Raw genomic sequence first — 18,794 nt, 5'->3', positions numbered from 1 at the left:
ACAACAGAGCTATTAGCCTATACACTTCATACACTGTTAATCCTTTCTAAAGCACAATTGTCTATTCCCTTAAACTAGTTATTCACTCATCCAAATAAAACTGATTGACACAGGAACACACTCATGCATACGCAAACACACAATCGTCCAATACCTGTGGTCTTTTTATTGTTGACTGTGTTGTCTGCCTTGTGTCTTTGCTGTAAAGAGACAGAGGGTTGATTAGTTCCTTATGAGTCTCTCTCTTTCTTTCACATTAAAACGCACCAAAACGGCACTGCGCTGGCTAAGACATTGTTTTGGAACAGAAGGGGAGGTGTTGTTCCACAGCAGGGGAGCTGAACTGTGTCTGTTGAGCTGTGAGCTGGTTGTTGAGCTGTGTCTGTGGAGCTGTGAGCTGGTTGTTGAGCTGGTTGTTGAGCTGTGTCTGTGGAGCTGTGAGCTGGTTGTTGAGCTGTGAGCTGTGAGCTGTGGAGCTGTGAGCTGGTTGTTGAGCTGTGTCTGTTGATGGCGGTCGCGCTGTGTCCGTCCTACTTACATAGTCCTCTATGATCTCTTTGATCCCGGCCACAGTGAGGATGAAGATGAGTGGTACCAGGGTGGTGTAACGACCCGTAGGAGACACATCAGGGATTTGCTGACAAGAAGAACACAGACACAACGTCAAGGAAACACTGAGGGTGTGGTCAGGTTGTCAGTGCAGGTTACAGATAGAAATGTTATGAATAGAGCTGATTCGTTTCATAGTTTTACATGACAGAGAATCATATCTTATCTAGATAACACATTTCTATGTGAATGCTCTATAACGTTGCACCCTCCAGAGTAAACCCATTGTACTCTGCATTGTGGGCGTGGCCTACCTGCATTAGGGCGATGAAGAGGAAGAAGGCGTTGGCAGCGCGGCGGATCTGCTCGTACAGGAAACGAGGTAGGAAGGTAAACACCCCGTACTTAGTGGTACTGAGGAGGAGGAGGAGGGACACAGGGAAGTCACAGGGTTAGTCACCACAGTAATGAAACACAATAAGGCTGGGATTCAATCCGATCAAGCGTTAACCGGCAATAGCAGATACCCGCATAGCTGGTGTTTTGGCAGTGTCGGAGGTGTAACTGCGATAAGAGCTGTCAAATCAGTAAGCAGCTGCTCGTGTGGTTGTAACGAAGTCACACCCCTCCCACTCGCATTAGAAGTTCAGAATGAGAAAGTGTAGGCTGTATAGCATATCGAAAATGACATTTTTTAATAATTAAACAAAATAATAAAGATTTATACAAGCCTAATGGAGGTGTAAAGGCTGCATGGGATTATTACTAACGCGTCTCCGTTCATCCGATGGCAGTGTCTGCAATAGCCTACCGCACGGAGCTGCTTGTGGATTCGACAGCTCTAATGTGGTCCCACCTCCGACGTCGCCAAAACAACCACTATGGATATGTCGGCTAAAGGGGATGTGATTGAATTGGGCACTAAATCAGCAGACCAAAAGAGAAATCCCCCTATATCCCCCTACAAAAATTGAGTTTGATTTCCTTTAGCAGAAACCACCTCTGTGGTCTCCAGTGTAAAACCGAGGTAGTCACTAGAGTGTAAATCTCTTCTTCAATCCCTTCTCCACCGATAGCTGATTATCGATGCACTTGAAACCCCATTAGAGAGACTACACAATTAGATTTAAACATGCTCGGGCACAAAAACATAAAAGGATCTATTATGGGCTGAACATCTTCACATCCTCGCAAATGAACCGAACGTCACTGTTCAAAGCTTTATATTTAGACCAAACCTCCCAAACAGGCAAACCTTGTCAGTCGATCACCTGTATTGATCAGACAACAGCATTGATTAGCCTTGATAATAGCCAGCAGCCATAAGAGACTAAAATAACAAAATCAGCCTTCAGTTCAGGGTCTGTCTTTATCCTGGCCAATATAGCTAACTCACACGTAAGTTTATGTGTACGTGATTGTGTTGGTGTGTGTGTGTCTTACTGTATCTAAATCCTCCAACACGTCAGAATCTCCTTGGAGACGAGCCCAAAGCCACACACTCTAAGGTTAGGAAATAGGCGAGTGTAAGCGGATCCTAGATCTGTGCCTAGAGACAACATCTAAGTATTTGTTCATGGCGGTTGTGTTGTGGTGACTGATTGACAGATGGAGTAGATTTGCACAGAGACACAGGGCTGTGAATAAAAGATGGCTTGAAGGTAGAAAAGAGGAGGATGAAAAGAGAAGAGGGGCTATAGGAATTTAATCTCAGAGTATTCAATAGGAGCAGTGAAGCTTTAAAACATCAACTAAAGACATATGGGAACACTGGAACATCAAAGGGCATGTCTCCAAAGCCAGACTGTCCAATCACAGGCCAGGAAAAGCCTGGTGATCCAATAAAACGAGTTGGCGAAGGCCCGTCTTAATCTCATTAACGGACCTGAAATAGGCCTGTTTCAGAGCAGAATTGAATCTCCAGACAGTAAAGACAGATCGATGAGGTGCGTTTAAACGCCTGACGACAGGCTTCTTCCCACGTAACTAGAACCTGCTGGATTGTATAGGCGCCAGGGTAATGTTCAGGAGGGCGTAACATCCTAATTGTTGCAGATAGAACTGACATGGGTCCTTAATATACATGAGAGAAGCATATCTATTATTCACCATGCATTTCTACATTTCTATACAGAATGTCCTGTAACGTTGTACCCTACTGAATTCAACCCTTATCCTCTTAAAGGCAACAGAAATAAATGTGCATATGTGTGGGGAGGGGTGTAAAAATACATGTAAACAATACATTTGTACCGGGATGGTGTCAAATTGAACCAAAACATAATACTATTGGTCTGGTTTGCAAGGCTACACAACTTAACATGTATAGCTCCATAGTCATTGTCACCACCGAATATACAGCAGTCATCTGGGACACTAATGATAAAAGAGATTCCCCACAGATGCAGATTCCGTTTGGGCACTGCCCTCAATCCCGCCCACAAGCAGGGATGGGCACAAATGAGATAATACAATGATAAAATACAGATACATTGATATTCATGGTATTTTGTATCAAAATAAACTACATACTTGTATTTTGATTAAATACATTACAAAATACATATATTTTGTATACAAAAATAAATTTGCAAGTAGCCAACCCGAACATCAACAACATTCTCAGTAACGGTTACAAAAACGTTTTACTTGCTATGACTGATATGTTGTTGATCTACCTTAGATGACCATGCCTGCTTAATGACCAAAATGTATATGTGAAAATTAACAAAATGAACTACAAAGCACACTGTGTATTGTTTCGGGGCAGAGCTCATTAGAATAATACTCTGCATGCTTTGCAATTGTTCATTTTTACATATACAGTTGAAGTGAGAAGTATACATACACCTTAGCCAAATACATTTAAACTCAGTTTTTCACAATTCCTGACATTTAATCCTAGTAAAAATTCCCTGTCTTAGGTCAGTTTGGATCACCACTTTAAGAATGTCAAATGTCAGAATAATAGTAGAGAGAACTATTTATTTCAGCTTTTATTTCTTTCATCACATTCCCAGTGGGTCAGAAGTTTACATACACTCAATTAGTATTTGGTAGCATTGCATTTAAATGGTTTAACTTGGGTCAAACGTTTCGGGTAGCCTTCCACAAGCTTCCCACAATAATTTTGGCCCATTCCTCCTGACAGAGCTGGTGTAACTGAGTCATGTTTGTAGGCCGCCTTGCTCACGCACACGCTTTTTCAGTTCTTCCCACAAATTTTCTATAGGATTGAGGTCAGGGTTTTGTGATGGCCACTCCAATACCTTGACTTTGTTGTGGCAAAATGGCTTAAGGACAACTTTGGAAGTATGCTTGGGGTCATTGTCCATTTGCAACCAAGCTTTAACATCCTGACTGATGTCTTGAGATGTTGCTTCAATATATCCACATAATTTTCCTCCCTCATGATGCCATCTATTTTGTGAAGTGCACCAGTCCCTCCTGCAGCAAAGCACCCCCGCAACATGATGCTGCCACCCCCGTGCTTCACGGTTGAGATGGTGTTCTTTGGCTTGCAAGCTTCCCCCTTTTTCTTCCAAACATAACGATGGTCATTATGCCCAAGCAGTTCTATTTTTGTTTCATCAGACCAGAGGACATTTCTCCAAAAAGTACAATCTTTGTCCCCATGTGCAGTTGCAAAATGTAGTCTGGCTTTTTTATGGCGGTTTTGGAGAAGTGGCTTCTTCATTGCTGAGCGGCCTTTCAGGTTCTGTTGATATAGGACTCGTTTTACTGTGGATATAGATACTTTTGTACCTGTTTCCTCCAGCATCTTCACAAGGTCCGTTGCTGTTGTTCTGGGATTGATTTGCACTTTTCGCACCAAAGTACGTTCATCTCTAGGAGACAGAACGCATCTCCTTCCTGAGCGGTATGACGGCTGCGTGGCCATGGTGTTTATACTTGCGTACTATTGTTTGGACAGATGAACGTGGTACCTTCAGGCGTTTGGAAATTGTTCCCAAGGATGAACCAGACTTGAAGGTTTTTTTCTGAGGTCTTGGCTGATTTCTTTTGATTTTCCCATGATGCCAAGCAAAAAGGCACTGAGTTTGAAGGTACGCCTTGAAATAGATTCACAGGTACACCTCCAATTGACTCAAATTATGTCTATTAGCCTATCAGAAGCTTCTAAAGCCATGCCATCGTTTTCTGGGATTTCCAAGCTGTTTAAAGGCACAGTCAACTTAGTGTATGTAAACTTCTGACCCACTGGAATTGTGATACAGTGAGCTATAGATTATTTAATTTGTCTGTAAACAATTGTTGGAAAAATTACTTGTGTCATGCACAAAGTAGATGTCCTAACTGACTTGCAAAAACTATAGTTTGTTAACAAAAAATGTGTGGAGTGGTTGTAAAACAAGTTAAGGACTCCAACCTAAGTGTATGTAAACTTCCGACTTCAACTGTACATTTAGTTAATTTAGCAGACGCTGTTATGACACCATAGTGTTATCAGACTTCTGATACCAATGGAGGGTGAAAGGGGGCCAAATATATAGAAAATGTATAGAAAAGTAATTTGTATTTGGAAAATACAAATGACAGTATTTTTTTTAAATACATGGGAGTGTAGTTCAGCCAAGTGTAATTCAAATGATAAAATACTCAGAAGTAATTAAAATACTAATTTCAAATACATGCCCACAAGAGATGGGCACACACCAGAACATTCACTAACTGGTTGTGAATGTTATTGCTTTAGAGATTGGCACTGTTAACAAGCAGGGCAGGATCCCTGCTTACCAACACCTCCCAAATTAAGAGTAGGCCAATAAAAATGTATTGAATTAGTCAACTCTGGGCTTGGCATTTGAAAATGTAATGTGAGAAGGTTGTTTCATCTGATCAGGACAGCACATAGTAACCTGATCAGTGACCAGACCTGGACCACACTACAGAATGTCTTATTAGATTTAGAGACAATTCAAGGACAACTATTCTATTCATACATTGTTAATGTAGCCTACCATTAGTACCAGAGGAGCTTCTATTAACATCTACAAACTCACTGTAGTTACTTTATTTTCAGTGCCTGTTTTAAAATGCATGAGGTATTATTGATTAAGAACAGTAAATGGAAATGTTAAGCACTTTCCTCAGATGCACTGAACTTAAAAACAACCCTTTGATGCCGCCCTCCAACACATAATTAATGATAATTTACAACCATCCTTTACTATTCCATAACTGGACCATTAACTCATATAGCCTATTACAAAACCTATTTCACAAAAAAAAAGTGAAAATAAATCCCTAAAACTATTAACAAACTATTGTAGTCAATTATAATATCACAACTTGTCTGGAAAGGCAATTAAAGTCTGTATTCAGTAACTTGATGATAATGATGCTGTAGCCAGGTGAAATCTTACCTGACATGGTTGTCACAGAACTTGGTGTTCTGAGGTTGGTTTAGCAGAATCGTCCGTGCCGTAGCATCTATGGGATCTGCCTGCGAAGTAGTCCCGGACATCTCATCATCTGCCTTGCGGTAGCCGGCGGATGAACAAGAGGTTCCTGCACCGTTCGATTGATGGGAGAGAGGCGAGGCTAGGGTAAGTGTGTGTGGGAGACAGGGAGAGACATAAGAGACGTGGTTTACAGTTCAAAAGTGGAGGGCAGAAACAGGTAGGGCTATTGTATGCGGATGTAAGCTGGCGGTCGATGTCAATGACGTACCCACCTCCCCATTCTAAACAGACCCTCTTCTTTCAGTGCGCTGCCTCGCTCGGTGCTGGGCAATTCCAAAAGAGTGATGCCTGAGACTCAGATTTTTTTTAACTTTAAAATGTCAAACTAAAAATAATTATTGCTAAGTTACTTTAACCAAGTCACAGAACTTTTAACAAAAACATTTACTTGAAGAACAGTGTAGTTTTATAACAAAATGCCTATTTCAACTGTTTGTGCCGTCTTCAAGTAAACTGTGTTTTGTAACATTTTCGCTGGAAATTGTTAATTTGTGCTTGTGCATTAGTTGTACGGTTTGCTTAACTTTGCCGTAATTGGATTTTGTTTGACATACATTTTAAAGTGAGTCTCAGCATCACTCTGTTACCATGGAATTGCCATGCTCTAGCTCCATCACCAATACACACACAAGCCGCTCGACGCCCACGGGTCCCCTTGTATAGAATGTGATGAGGGATGCACAATGGTCAAACAAACACCGTGAGTTTGACTCCTTTCATCCGCGCGGAAACATTGTGTATTTGTTTATCAAACAGCGGGACTTGTTACATCGCCCTATGTGCGCATAATGCAACAGCATTATCACCCAAGCGAAGAACCCGAACCGACGCTGCATAATTCGCTTCGCGTTTGCACTGCCTACGGAGTCCCCCCTCCTTTGTAGTTTTCTCGTATAAAATCAAGGCCAAGCTGCGATCAGCACGACTTGCACACCCACTGAGCGTCGGAGGAACATTTTCTGTCATCGGGCTGCGCTAAATAATGGAGGGGGGAGATAGAGACAATCAGGTTTGGACGTGATGGAATATTTTACCCAGCTGGCACAACAAGCCCCGGTGAGGACAGATGGAGCACGCCCGTCACTCGTCTCCTCTCCCTTGGCCTCGCTGTCCGGGAAGCTCCCGACTGCTTGTGAGAATAGCCCAAGCAAGGACACAGACCTTCGCCGCCTCCGTTTCATCAGCGCTTCTCTGGCGGTCTAGAGAAGGCTTTGAACAATTGTCTCTCTGCAAGGTGCATTAGATGATGCTTCGACACCAGACAACGGCCCCAATCTCTCGTGGAGCCTTGACTACGGTGTTCCCATCCGAGGGCGGGCTGAGGGCTCGTATTTAAAGGGACAGTAGCCCACGAGACTGGTATTGTGTCTGTGGTCTGACATTGCAGGCTCGGTTTACCAGTTTAAATTACACTTGAAAGGGGACGAGTCATTCATCATGAGATCACTATCCTCAGTTTCCCAGACCGTTTTCTGGGGGCTTATGAGGTTCAGTCTACATTCACTATTCAGGGCAGGCTATATGAAGTCAGGAACAAGCTGCAATATTGGCCCTACTGCAGCTCAATTTCTAACTAACTTCAGGTGCTACTCCAAACCTCACCAGCAATACAATTGGCAATCAATTCTTACAAGAATGGGCCCTGTCTGGATCGCTGTCTGGGTCTGGAAATAAAAACAGCCATTAGTCCATCAATAATTCAGACAAATAATAAGAGCCGGTTTCCACTATATTGAATGTTAGAATAGGGAATAGGGTGATCATTTCCCCAGAGAGGCCAATCAATGGGTCACAGCCAACATAGAGAGAGCCCCAGCCCAGGTTCTATAACTATATTTCAACCTAATAACATTACTAAGTTATTTCTGTATAGCCTGTGAAGTAGACGTCTGCTACCCGACCCCAGCCCGATGGGCCCAGATATTATACATTGAGTTAAGGCAGGGTAACTAGGGTACGGGCAGGGCTCAGGTATCACTAAATTGATCACTGACATTTTGAAGCTAAGTCATTTGCTCGTGCTCTGATGCGCAGTACAGTCATATCTGACTAAGATCATAACGTGGTGTCAGAAGTGCTTCAACCTCATCAAATATAAAACAGGAGAGATTATTTCACAGAAAATAATAATGTTCCTTGAGATTTGTTTGAGTTTAGAGTGACGAAAAGTATAGCTAAGTTCTCTCTCATGTCTCTTCATTGAGCAGAGCAGCCCAAACGGAGCCGTTGCTATGGATACTCACAGACTCAGAGCTACAATGAGCAGAGCGCAGGGACAGAGAGGAGCAGCTAATGGATTTACTATCGAAGGAAGTTCTAATTCTTCTAATTTCAGGTTTCTGGCAGGGCCTTAAATTTGTCAGAAGCAGTGGTCCCTGGGTAGGGTAGGGCCTGAACGTTGCAGCATGGGTAGTGCTGGAGCTTAAAATTCATGCCCGTGCAGGGCTCTACTGTGAAGTGACTTGGATGAAATGACCCAGTCAAAAGCCCAGGTCATTAGAGCCCCTGATAGCATCAATATTCAGGCACCTCCTGTTTTCCACTCGAATGGGGACAGTGACACATGTTTAGGAGGGGAGATCACCGCAAGGTCTTGCCAGGCATATCAGGTAAGCATCTGGCATGAAGGAAGGAACATAAGAACTACATACAGGTGCCACAGTGTGTACGGGTGTAATGGACATCACGCTGCTCGCTTAGCGAGAACCGCTTCCTCCTGATACGGCTCACAGCGAGGCTCAAACTCAGGACCTCTGCCTTGCTAGCACACGTGATCGCCTTCTCAAAGTCTTACCAGTCAGCGCCTCTGAAAAGCTAGCTATTCGGCAGGGCAGGTGGGGACACATGGCTGAGGAGTGAGATTCACACATCCCCTAGGATAAGTTGAATCAGGTGTTTTAGAGCTGGTCTGGAACCAAACCCTGCACACACCCTGACTCCAATGTGATAACAATACAGCAAAACAGATGAACGGGATTTCAATTTACTCTTGCAGGTGGCCAAAAATAACTATCTGAAAGCCACACCCCTAATAAGCAGCACGCCCAGTCTTCTGATCTGGCCCGCTGGGTCATATCCCTATAACCCAGCATCAACAACCCAACCCTGCTATTTCTAACCTTTTACTGCAATGGGCAAATCAGGGTCACAGTGTTTCTTGATAGTCTTAAACAGGTCTACTTTGAAACCAAAGTATACACCTCACACACATGGTTATGGGCTTAAAAAAAAGAAGACACCTGTACCATGTCAGATATAGTTGAAATGTATTACATTTTGAGTTTGCATCCCAATATTACACTTACACACATCACAAAAGACTGAAATATAACAAAACTGTTAATTGCCATTAATTATGAAATTATGAAAATTATTCATAACATTCCACCCATGAGGCCACTAGGTCATTTGACTGCAGGAAAGGTCTACAGAAAACAAGCCAACTAAGTGACCCAATGCCTGCAACCCAGCAGTTGGGTCATCCTAACAACCCAGCATTTTTGTGTGTTTGTTTAGTGTTTTTTTGTGTTTCCTCCATTTCCCCACTCTACCTCTCTCCGTCCTTACGGTATACCTCCACTCATCCATATCTCTTCCCACTCTACCTACCTCTCTCTTCCTACTCTACCTACCTCTCTCTTCCTACTCTCACTCTCTCTCCTCTTTACTCTACACTTTATTCCTAGCAGATCAATATTGACAATCTCAGCAGCCTGCTACAGCTCTGATATGTCCATGAGCAGATCAATGCTCTGTGTTCCTCCTCCCTGATGGATCAGAACCAGAAGCACCGTCACCATCATAACTCATTACTGAAGAGTTGACGGACTCAAAGAATACTCAAACAGAACTTGTTGAGGACGGCAAGACTTTATTTAGCAGCTCTTCATCAGTACAGCATACTTCAGCATATGGAGACGTTCTCAAAAATCAACAAGCTATCACACCCTTCTATAAACTTTAAAACGGGAGGCCCTAAAGCTTCTCCCTCGAGTGTCATACCAGACTGATTCTTCATTGGTTAATACAGAATGGTGGGTAGCCTGTGTGCAAATATTTTGAGTGTCGGGTGCAATGTAGTGCACGTTTGTGCGTGTTCAGCAAAATATGAATGACCTTGTAAAAGGCCGGTAAAACTACTCTCATCTTGATATACCACACATGCAATCAAAAATAAATATACCTGGTAGAGTCCTGTTTTATCACCCCCCTCTCAAAACGCATCAATAGCTCAATCCGACAGAGCTTGGCCCATCTTTACTGTACTAGCTCAGTCCCGTAGTTTGGCTCTGGGTTGACCCCTCAACCCTTAAGGTCACTACCTTGCCCGTGTTACCTTTTACCTGACCCGTGTTACCTGGTCCCGTGCCAGCTTTTCATGGCTATAAAGCAAGGCGCTATTCTGAATAATGGATAGAGGGAGGCTGCATAATTCATCCTCTCTCTTTCCTGTATGACTGGTGCCTTATTTCAGCAGACACCGTGCCTCTGTGGCGCAGCCATGCCACCACTCAGAAAACAACTCAGATGTCAGACACTATCACTGCAGCTCCCTCAGCGCTTATTATACACCAGCATTTAGCCTGACCGTCAGCTTTGTGTTTTAAACAGTATTAAACATCGCTATTGTAATGTCCACCGATTTAATGTGACAGTCAGATAGAGACACTCAGTCAAAGCCACAAACCAAAAGAGGAAAAAGAATCCGTACAACAGAGTGAACTGTTGTACAGTCAAAGGCATACAAAGTCAGTCATATGACTTAAAACATAGTCCATGCAAACTACAAACTCGACAGCTCAGTTGAAGATCCCACCCTCTGAAGGATTCTTGGTGAATCGGAGGTTCCCCCAGTTCAACCCACTTCCTCCCCTACCCCCTCCATTGTGAGGTCAGGATAGCGTTACCTACGGAGGAGCGTCGTCTGACCGCCTGACCTCTATGAGGTGCCATGGCTGTTCCTGTCCCCAAGGTGACCTCTAGTCAAGTCGTCTACTTCCTGGTTAAGGTTGACCTGCAGGTCTGCTGGTTGCTAGGACAGCCAGTGTGTCCAATTACTACGGCGACGGAGTGAATGGTGAGAAGGTGGAGCGCCTCTTTCCTGCAGTACAGACTGGGGTAGTAATCCTCTCTCTGTCTGCTTTGCAACTTCCCCTACCTGCTAATCCATACACTGATAATCCAACAGGTGAGACCAGAGACTGTACACGCGCAATATACATGTATACTTAATCCCATATACTATACTGTACTGTTCACTCACTCACACACACACACAATTACAGCAGTGACACATTTTGTATTTAGACATGCAACGTCCCCCAACATGCAGTTAACTACTCCCTTGCTCACCCTTTCACTCACTCTTCCCCAATCTAACTCAACAGTCAACACCCAGACTGCACCCAAACACATGCATGCATCTATGTGCATGCTTAAAGGATGCCATGTGCATATGCATGGGACATGGGTACGTGTGCTTTATTTACATGTATGCAAGCATACCATGTGGTTCTGGGTGTCTGTATGTATAGTAAATGCGTGTGTTTGTCAATGTGTACTAGATCATGTGAAGTGAATACATGGTGATCAATACAGTATGGGTTCGTGGTAATGACTGGAGCGGAGTCAGTGGAATGGTATCAAATACATCAAACACATGGTTTCCAGGTATTTGATGCCATTCCATTCGCTCCACTCTGGACATTATTTATGAGCTGTTCTCCCCTCAGCAGCCTCCACTGGTGTGAATGCTAATCAAGTGTATTTACTACAAGCACATGCAGTGACTGTGCAGACAGGCAGACCAGCCGAGTCCAGCAGTCACCAGCCCTGGTCCTAGAGAGTAGTGTTCCTCTGGTATCAGGGTTAGTGATTACCACTGTGCTCTGGTCCAGGGTTGGGGTCAATTCTCAATTGAAATTCACTCATTAAATAGAATTGTCCCCGACCGCTGCTCTAGTCATTATAGGCTACTATTCCAGTGCATGCACTAGTGAACTCCAAGATGTGGGGAGCGCCAGCCAGGCCAGCCTGTGTAAGACAAGACTCCAACTCACTTTTTTCAAACCTGTTAGCGAGTCGGGAGCGCATGGCGGCCACGCCGACGCCCAGCTCTGGGTCCAGGTGGTCAGGAGACTTCTCCTGCCTAATGAGAGTCAACACTAACTGCTCTGGGGGAGAGAGATCGGGCCACCAGCCGCGGGACGGGAGAGACAGAGATCAGGGAGCAGGCCACCAGCCGCGGGACGGGAGAGAACAACACACAAGACAGAGGGTCAGTCAGTAACGCCACTATGGGCCGGGTCCGGGCGCACACAACAACAACACACACACACACACACGTGAGTAAGTCAATGATGTGTGTATGTGAGTGGTGAGTTCAGGTGTGAGTCTGAAAGAGGCAATTGAAATTGAGTTTGTGTGTGTGTGTGTGTGTGTGTGTGTGTGCATGTATGAAAGTACGCGTACAAAGTATGTCAATGCTGTTGGAAAATGGTTGACATTGTCTTAAATCCTATGACGGTTGTACAACACTGCTCCTTTGTGGTCAACTGGTCTCATTGCCTTCTGAAGTTTTTCTGCAGCTCACAATACTCACCGTACCAGCCACACGTCTGTCCATAGAGACCATTTATTCCCCAAATGGTATCCTTAACAACCTAAAAAAAATAAAGGAGAGCTGCACACTCTAGGAGCTCAGATGCAAAAATATTTATGTCCAACGTTTCGACAGACAAGCTGTCTTCGTCTGAGCTCCTAGAGTGTGCGGCTATCCTTTATTTTTTTTAAGTGTTCCACTCCGCTAGCCAGCACCTCACCTAAATAGGTGTGCGTTTCTTTCGCCTCTAGATTATCCTTAACAACCTAGCAGCCATGACAACCAGGAATTATTTGTCTCCAACAGACCCGCCTCAGACACACAGACAATAAACCTGATTTATCTCATTATATCCTTATACCTGGTAAACAAACCACACTTATTTGGGGACTGTACACACACACACAGAATAGTAATGTCACCCAATGCTCAGTGAAGAACTGTCAACATTTCCCTTACATGTCACTGTTTGGTTTGCAATTGAAGCATTCAGTTAACAGAATAGAGAACCTGTAAACACTGTAGTACTGAGATCAGAGAGAGTCATCCAGCTATACACCTCTACAATACCTGACAGCACTTCACCTGCAGAATACACACGTGGTCAGAATACACACTTGAATACACACTTGGTCAGAATACACACTTGGTCAGAATACACACTTGGTCAGAATACACACATGGTCAGAATACATACCTGGATTTCATACTTGGATTAGCATATGTCCATCTATAGTAAAGATTTGGCGTTGAATGCATGAGCAGGTAATAGTGTGGACTCTCTGCACATGTAGGATAGGTCACTCTCTCCTGTCAGAACACACCTTATCTATGTGTCACATGTAGGATAGGTCACTCTCTCCTGTCAGAACACACCTTATCTATGTGTCACATGTAGGATAGGTCACTCTCTCCTGTCAGAACACACCTTATCTATGTGTCACATGTAGGATAGGTCACTCTCTCCTGTCAGAACACACCTTATCTATGTGTCACATGTAGGATAGGTCACTCTCTCCTGTCAGAACACACCTTATCTATGTGTCACACGTAGGATAGGTCACTCTCTTCTGTCAGAACACACCTTATCTATGTGTCACACGTAGGATAGGTCACTCTCTCCTGTCAGAACACACCTTATCTATGTGTCACGCGTAGGATAGGTCACTCTCTCCTGTCAGAACACACCTTATCTATGTGTCACATGTAGGATAGGTCACTCTCTCCTGTCAGAACACACCTTATCTATGTGTCACATGTAGGATAGGTCACTCTCTCCTGTCAGAACACACCTTATCTATGTGTCACATGTAGGATAGGTCACTCTCTCCTGTCAGAACACACCTTATCTATGTGTCACATGTAGGATAGGTCACTCTCTCCTGTCAGAACACACCTTATCTATGTGTCACACGTAGGATAGGTCACTCTCTCCTGTCAGAACACACCTTATCTATGTGTCACATGTAGGATAGGTCACTCTCTCCTGTCAGAACACACCTTATCTATGTGTCACACGTAGGATAGGTCACTCTCTCCTGTCAGAACACACCTTATCTATGTGTCCTTTGAGACTTTTGTACTTTGGAACTTCATGCACACACTTGAGATTCTCTTTCTTCATCCCTTTCCCTCACATCCTGTGTGTGTGTGTGTATGTGTGTGTGTGTGTGTGTGTGTGCGTGCATCAGTGGAGGTTGCTGAGGGGAGGACAGCTCATAATAATGGCTGGAACGGAGTAAATGGAACAGCATAAAACACGTAGAAACCATGTGTTTGATGTACACTACATGCAAGCTATGTGCTTGCCGAACATCTCATTCCAAAATCATGGGCATTAACATTGCCTTGGTCTCCCCTTTGCTGCTATAACAGCCTCCACTCTCCTGAGAAGGCTTCCCACTAGATGTTGGAACATTGCTGCAGGGACTTGTTTCCATTCAGCCGAAAGCGCATTAGTGAGGTCGGGCACTGATGTTCGCCGATTAAGCCTGGCTCTCAGTCGGCGTTCCAATTCATCCCAAAGGTCTTCAATGGGATTGAGGTCAGGGCTTTATGCAGGCCAGTCAAGTTCTTCCACACCGACCTCGACAAACCATTTCTGTATGCCCTCGCTTTGTGCACGGGGCATTGTCATGCTGAAACAGGAAAGGGCCTTCCCTAAACTGTTGCCACAAAGTTGGAAGCACAGAATCGTCTACAATGTCATTGTATGCTGTAGCGTTAAGATTTCCCTTCACTGGAACTAAGGAGCCAAGCCCGAACCATGAAAAACAACCCCAGACCATTACTCCTCCTTCACCAAACTTTACAGTTGGCACTACGCATTGGGGCAGGTAGCGTTCTCCTGGCATGTGCCAAACCCAGATTATTCGTCTGTCAGACTGCAAGATGGTTAAGTGTGATTCATCACTCCAGAGAATACGTTTCCTCTGCTCCAGAGACCAATGGCGGTGAGCTTTACACCACTCCAGCCAACGCTCGGCATTGCACATGGTGATCTTAGGCTTGTGTGCGGCTGCTCGGCCATGGAAACCCATTTCATGAAGCTCCCAGATGAACAGTTCTTGTGCTGACGTTGCTTCCAGAGGCAGTTTGGAACTCGGTAGTGAGCGTTGCAACTGAGGACAAACGATTTTTATGTGCTTCATTACTCGGCGGTCCCATTCTGTGAGCTTATGTGGCCTACCACTTCGCGGTTGAGCAGTTGTTGCTCCTAGACGTTTCCACTTCACAATAACAGCACTTACAGTTGACCGGGTCAGCTCTAGCAGGGCAGAAATTTGCCAAACTGACTTGTTGGAAAGGTGGCATCCTATGATGCCGCCACGCTGGAAGTCACTGAGCTCTTCAGTAAGGCCATTCTACTGACAATATTTGTCTATGGATATTGCATGGCTGTGTGCTCGATTGTATACACTTGTCAGCAACGGGTTTGGCTGAAATAGCTGAATACACTAACTTGAAGGGGTGTCCACATACTTTTGTATAAATATAGTGTATTTGATACTATTCCAATCACTCTGCTCCAGCCACTACCACAGCCAGTCCTCCCCAATTAAGGTGCCACCAACCTCCTGTGATGCACATGTGTTTAAAACACATCTGTCAGTCATCAGTGTGTTTGACAGATCAGGCCAGTGAGGCCACCAGGCTGTAAGAGTCTGGGTGATTATGGCTAAAGTCCAGGTCAGAAGGATTGTGGGAAAGATTGAAGTTAACCAAGAAGAGCTGAGAAGGTGCAAAAGAACACAGTGACTGGCCACGTGGGACACGGAAACACCTTCAAGAGGGCGAAGGAGAGTCTAATAAGGGACTACGGTGTGTGTGTGGTGGGGTCTGTTGAGAGAGTAGGTCTACAAAGGGTTGTTCTTTGATGTGTCTTTCTGTCTTGACTCCTGACGGTACTAATTAACCCAGAGTAATAGCCATTTTCTGAACTAACTAAAGATTTGGGGTTGAAGTAGTGATGTCCAGGTATGGAAACCATATTGATGCTGTTCTCTCTCTCACTCTGATGGGGATCCCTAGCCTGGAGACAGATTGACCTGACCCAGTTGGCGAATCTCTCTCTCTATCCTGACAATATGCCCTAGCTGCTTTCTATTTCTGGAACCTGCTGGAGGCAAAACACAGTCACACACAAACACACAGCAGCCCCACAATGTACTTGTGCCAGCACTCATGGACATTCAGCCACACAATCCCTCCAAAGCCCCTATAGACGCAACAGCAAACAAACTGTTCTCTCATCTCCAGCGGCATCGCTGTCAAACCTGCCCCTGCGGCGGTGCCAGCTATCTCCCAAAACACTGACCTCCTCCCCTTTAATCCTTGCAGCTTGGCCAAAAACCTCTTTTTAGCCCACAGCACTCACTCCCTGACGCAGCCAAAATGCAAATAATCATGCTAGGACTTTCTGTGTGTGCATAGGAGTCCGTGGACAAATCACTATGAGCTGTGTGGAGGGTGCAGTGCAACGATGTGTTCGGCTGTCCCTGTAAATGCAAAGGCGCATCTGTGACGCATTACTTTTTTTTCGGGGACAAAGGTGCATTGAATAGCCCCCCCTAAAAAACAACAACAACATTATGCTGCACAACTATATAGGCCTAGAAAGCACATATTTGGTGTCCGCCTGTCTGGGCTCCGCGTGACTTTAACAAATGATGGCCTTCCCGCGAGGGGCTTAGAATAAGATCAATTAAATAGTCACGTGCCTTTTAAGTCATTGAAGGTGTTAAGCTCTCCCACCGTGCCGCCGAACTAACTTACGTGCTCAGAATTTTTTATTTTTTTTTAACTCCTATCTGGACAGTATGCACCCTGTACCATTTACCCCTCTCCCAGAGAAAAGAAAGAAATTCCTTGGAAAAATCCATAGGAATTTATGTCTAGGCTAGCCTACATAGACTATTACGCGCAAAGGATGGGTGCGAACTCTGTTTATAGTGAGGCCATGACAACTCGGTTCCGCTCACCTGCAATAATCTCCATTTACCTGTCTTTACTGTCATATCTGCAGCATCATTAATACATCATACAAAGCATTTGAAATTGGTTCAGTTGAAGCGCAGCGACCCCATCCCGAGTCTGTCTGTGCCAATAGAAGAATAGCCCTGTTGTTTGTACTGACAGTATATGACAGGCGTAATAAGCAGCTGCACCGCCACCCGTGCCGCAGTCCTGGGCTCAACAAGGCTATCCCAATCCTATAGCCCCACTAATATAGCACACATAGGCCTATAGAATAGGACCGATTGTGCCATTAGAACCAAGTCCTCACTGCCAGTTCGATCCCTATAGCTACCAATGGAGCTGTACTAGTATGTACTGTAAGCTACTGTACTATAGGCTACATGCCTCCGCCCCTCTTGTCATGCTTACCTCCCTCGCTGTGGATCTTCTTCGATCGCCGGTTGAAGTACATCCTGATCTTGAGCGGGGGGGTCTGTATTGGCCTGGAAGAGGGCGGCCGGGGCGCTGGCATGCCCGTGGCTCACGTACAAAGCGGGGGAATGCGGGCCCGGGACAAGGCTGCGTTCGCTGGGAGGTGAATCATGTTCGGTCGTTGGACGAGGGACGGCGATGGGTCGGCTCAGCAGCGACGAGAGCGCGCATAGGGGTGAGACGTGTTTGTGCGTGCGCGCGTCCTCAGCCAAGATCACAAAAAGCCTGATCCGTTGCATAAGTAGGATACTCGAGTGAATCTCGTTCCTTCATCCTGATTCACTTTGCTTCAATTGGACATTGATGTAGCTGAGTGTGTGCCCTAAATTAAGTCTAATATCACGTCAAGCATAAAAATAGCCTAACTCATTCAGTAAGCCATAGACGCAGAAAGGCCAACACTGCAGAGGTAGGCTAAATAGATAACTACTAGGGAATATTGCTATTAGCACTTCTGTACTATGACCATTTCACATGTGCATCTTTGATCATAACCTCACTGTCCTACTTAGTTTGACGTTAATCTAATTCCATAGGCCTAGGCCTGAGTAACTTCTAGTCTATGGAGCGGGAGAGCCATCTAAAATTAAAGTAAAAACCAAGACTTGTCATGATATGATAGGAGGTACAGTTGTTCACACCACAGGGAGAGAATGTCATTGGAGATGTGGGAAAAGACAGTGGTCCTGTGGGAGGAACACAAAGTCCCCAGTGGGAAGCAAATAAAGAGCTCACAAATTAACTCCAGGCATAACAAAGCTGTATTTAATTCCCTTGTTAAGGAGCAGAAGAAAACCCTTGTGTTTATTTATATTACATAGTAACAGAATACATATTAATCTTAACTGTTTTTTAAATCTCATCACATAACACATTCAATATTTCAAAGTTTGTTTCTCATTAAATAGGAACAGAATGGGCCTCCCGGGTGGCGCAGTGGTCTAGAGCACTGCATCGCAGTGCTATGCTGCGCCACCAGAGTCTGGGTTCGCGCCCAGGCTCTGTCGCAGCCGGCCGCGACCGGGAGGTCCGTGGGGCGACGCACAATTGGCTTAGCGTCGTCCGGGTTAGGGAGGGTTTGGCCGGTAGGGATATCCTTGTCTCATCGCGCTCCAGCGACTCCTGTGGCGGGCCGGGCGCAGTGCGCGCTAACCGAGGGGGACGGGTGCACGGTGTTTCCTCCGACACATTGGTGCGGCTGGCTTCCG

At 45.0% G+C, this 18,794-nt stretch overlaps 1 protein-coding gene across 6 annotated transcripts in view; it reads right to left on the bottom strand.

Annotated features, from left to right (window-relative positions):
- atp8a2 (ATPase phospholipid transporting 8A2) overlaps positions 1-17,767 on the bottom strand; it is an 81,894-nt gene extending 64,127 nt beyond the window's left edge. The window contains exons 1-6 of one of the 6 annotated variants that reach the window (XM_071414569.1): positions 17,524-17,767; positions 12,095-12,208; positions 5,937-6,114; positions 864-963; positions 539-637; positions 155-200 (exon numbers count right to left, since the gene is read on the bottom strand). In XM_071414569.1, the coding sequence (XP_071270670.1) occupies positions 155-200; positions 539-637; positions 864-963; positions 5,937-6,114; positions 12,095-12,208; positions 17,524-17,626 (640 nt within the window). In that variant the 5' untranslated portion in view covers positions 17,627-17,767. Of the gene's footprint in view, positions 1-154; positions 201-538; positions 638-863; positions 964-5,936; positions 6,115-7,069; positions 7,383-12,094; positions 12,209-17,523 lie in introns of those variants that run through there. The other 5 variants (XM_071414570.1, XM_071414572.1, XM_071414573.1 and 2 more) reach the window with 5 other exon arrangements.
- Positions 17,768-18,794: the final 1,027 nt, after the last annotated feature.

This window comes from Salvelinus alpinus, chromosome 8 (genome assembly GCF_045679555.1).
Source record: "Salvelinus alpinus chromosome 8, SLU_Salpinus.1, whole genome shotgun sequence".
Taxonomy (NCBI): Eukaryota; Metazoa; Chordata; class Actinopteri; order Salmoniformes; family Salmonidae; genus Salvelinus; species Salvelinus alpinus.
The sequence above is the reverse complement of the archived record's forward strand: the minus strand, read 5'-3'. Positions and strand labels throughout refer to the sequence as shown.